General features: G+C 34.5%; 1 protein-coding gene across 1 annotated transcript; it reads right to left on the reverse strand.

The window, feature by feature from the left end:
* Positions 1 to 23: 23 nt before the first annotated feature.
* LOC109583873 (kelch domain-containing protein 3-like) lies at positions 24 to 1,503 on the reverse strand. Its single transcript, XM_019999373.1, has 5 exons — positions 1,453 to 1,503; positions 754 to 1,048; positions 481 to 707; positions 188 to 324; positions 24 to 29 (listed from the first exon to the last, which is right to left on the reverse strand). Exons 1-5 carry the CDS (start codon positions 1,463 to 1,465, stop codon positions 24 to 26), a joined length of 678 nt encoding a protein of 225 aa, XP_019854932.1. The 5' UTR covers positions 1,466 to 1,503.
* Positions 1,504 to 2,352: the final 849 nt, after the last annotated feature.

Genomic DNA, 2,352 nt, shown 5'->3' on the forward strand with positions numbered 1-2,352 from the left:
TCAATTTTTTGCCAATTTTATTTTCATGACTTTAAAAAAATGTAAAATCCACAAAAATTTTGAGACATGAAAATTTTCTGCTATACAGTAATACACACATACAATACATTATTAATAATATTATTAATAATTAATGTAATTATACTAATAATACACTCACCACTGATGTATCAGTAAATTCAAATACATATACATCATTGCTGTAGCTATTATGACCAATACTACCACCAAACAATATAGCAGTGGTATTAGTTATTGATGTTAAAGGGAAGTCATTAATAGGAGGTGGTCTGTCTCCAGTGACAGTTGGTGAAGTCCATTCACCTAAAAATAATAAAAATAATATGAACACACACACACACTGTGAATTAATCATAGTGGAAAAATGGTTGTACGTAATTTTTCAGAAAAAAATTTGAGAATTTATTTTTGCAAAACTCAAAATACATTTATCATTAAACTACATAACTTAATACTGACCAGTTTTTAATCTGTACATATGTACTTCATTGCAACGTCCATTACTGTACTGGGCACCAGGTTGTGGTGGAGTATTATTAGAAGATGGTCCACGTCCACCGATTACTACAAGATAGTCCTCACTGTTCACTTTTATTGCTATCATGCTGGAGGTGAACTTCATCATAGGACCATGATGAGATGTAGTAGGAGAGAGTTCCTTCCAATTGAAGGTATCAACATTAAAACTGTATAAAATATTATATAATATTTATCAGTAACTATTATGTTTACCTGTATAAACTATTATGAAAACATTCATCGTGACCACAATAGCCTCCAAAAAAGAATATTTCATTTCTAATGACAGCAGCAGCATATCCCCCAACACCAAGTGGAGGGTCACCAGTGGTAGGCTTTTGTACCCACATACCAGTTGGTAGGTGGCACACCTCCACTACAGAACAGAATGATTTCTTCTCCTCATTATTGTGTACTCCAGGGAGATCAGGCTGGAACCCACCCCACATGTACAGGTAGTCTCCTACCTGTACTGTAGAGTGATAGTCCCTCTCCACTGGTTGATAGACTATAATAATAATAAATAAATAATAATAATAATAATAACTTTACAAAGACAAAGTCAATAATAAGACAACAAATAAAAAGCAAAAGTTAGAAAAGGTGTCTCTGAAGGACTCAATGACTGCGGAGTCAAAGAGCCTGAATAACAGTAAAAATTAATTAAATTACACTACATTAAAAATTAAAACAGTATATTGTACATTAAAATGATGAGAAATTAGGAGTTTTAGGGGAGTGGGAACATTTGTTGCATGCACATAAAAATGGTTTCATAAAAACTTTTTATAGATAACAAGAGGACACAGTAATATAGTGAATAGTTATAATAAGCAGAGGATACAGAGGAGTAAAGTAAGGGAGAGAATAAGAAAGAAAGAGATATAAAGAGAAGAGAATAAAGACACTCACTTTCTGAAGACATATCCAAAACAACAGTGAGACACCCCCCCACAATATCATAACTGCATCAAGAGGAGAGGCTGTGAACGGTATACAAAATATTTAATTAACCTAATGGTCTATGACCTCATTACCAGATGAGTAGACAGACTAAGACAGTAGACACTGTGAATTGTAACAATGAGACACACCCACTCTCTCTTCTCTTATCCACTGACTGTCTCTAGTACACACATCAAGAGTACAACCAACTTACATTATACTAGACGAATGTATAACATTAAAGGGGCGAGCCTAAGCAAGTCATAGTGTATTATTTATGAGCAAGCAAAGGAATTGTATTCATGTCTATGCAAAACACAAAAAAGTGAAAATTTTGTCCAAGCATGTCATTAGCTAGTCATCTGATCACTTATGAAATCTCTGCAGCAATTGGATAAAGCAAGCATTAATGATCTGTTAGAAGCAGTCACTAAACAATTTGTATTTTGAAGAAGTTTGTACTTCTGCTTTGCTAACCTCCCTTGCTGCTAGAGATGACTCAGCAGCAGAAATCATTTGCATGCAGCTTTCCCATTGCAGCATTCAGCTTATCAGAGTCCTTTGTATCAATGAAAAGGTTGTATGTCTGCTGTCCCAACCTATCTTGCTGCTACAGAAGTCTTTGAACATCAGTTTAGTCTTGTCTTGTTGACCGTTTGCTGCAAATAAGCTCAGACTTGCTGCTAGCCACCATTTTATTCATTTTGACCACACCCGCTTTCAATGAAGATTAAGCTATTTAAGTTTAATAATACCGTAGGACGACTAATTTTCGCAAATGCTAATTAGAATTTCCATGGAAACAGATTAGATAGTTGCTATGGCGATTGACCACGTGTTTATACATTTACAGTGTCCAGCAGCTAA

This window comes from Amphimedon queenslandica, unplaced genomic scaffold, assembly GCF_000090795.2.
Source record: "Amphimedon queenslandica unplaced genomic scaffold, v1.1 AMPQUscaffold_13273, whole genome shotgun sequence".
NCBI classification, from domain to species: Eukaryota; Metazoa; Porifera; class Demospongiae; order Haplosclerida; family Niphatidae; genus Amphimedon; species Amphimedon queenslandica.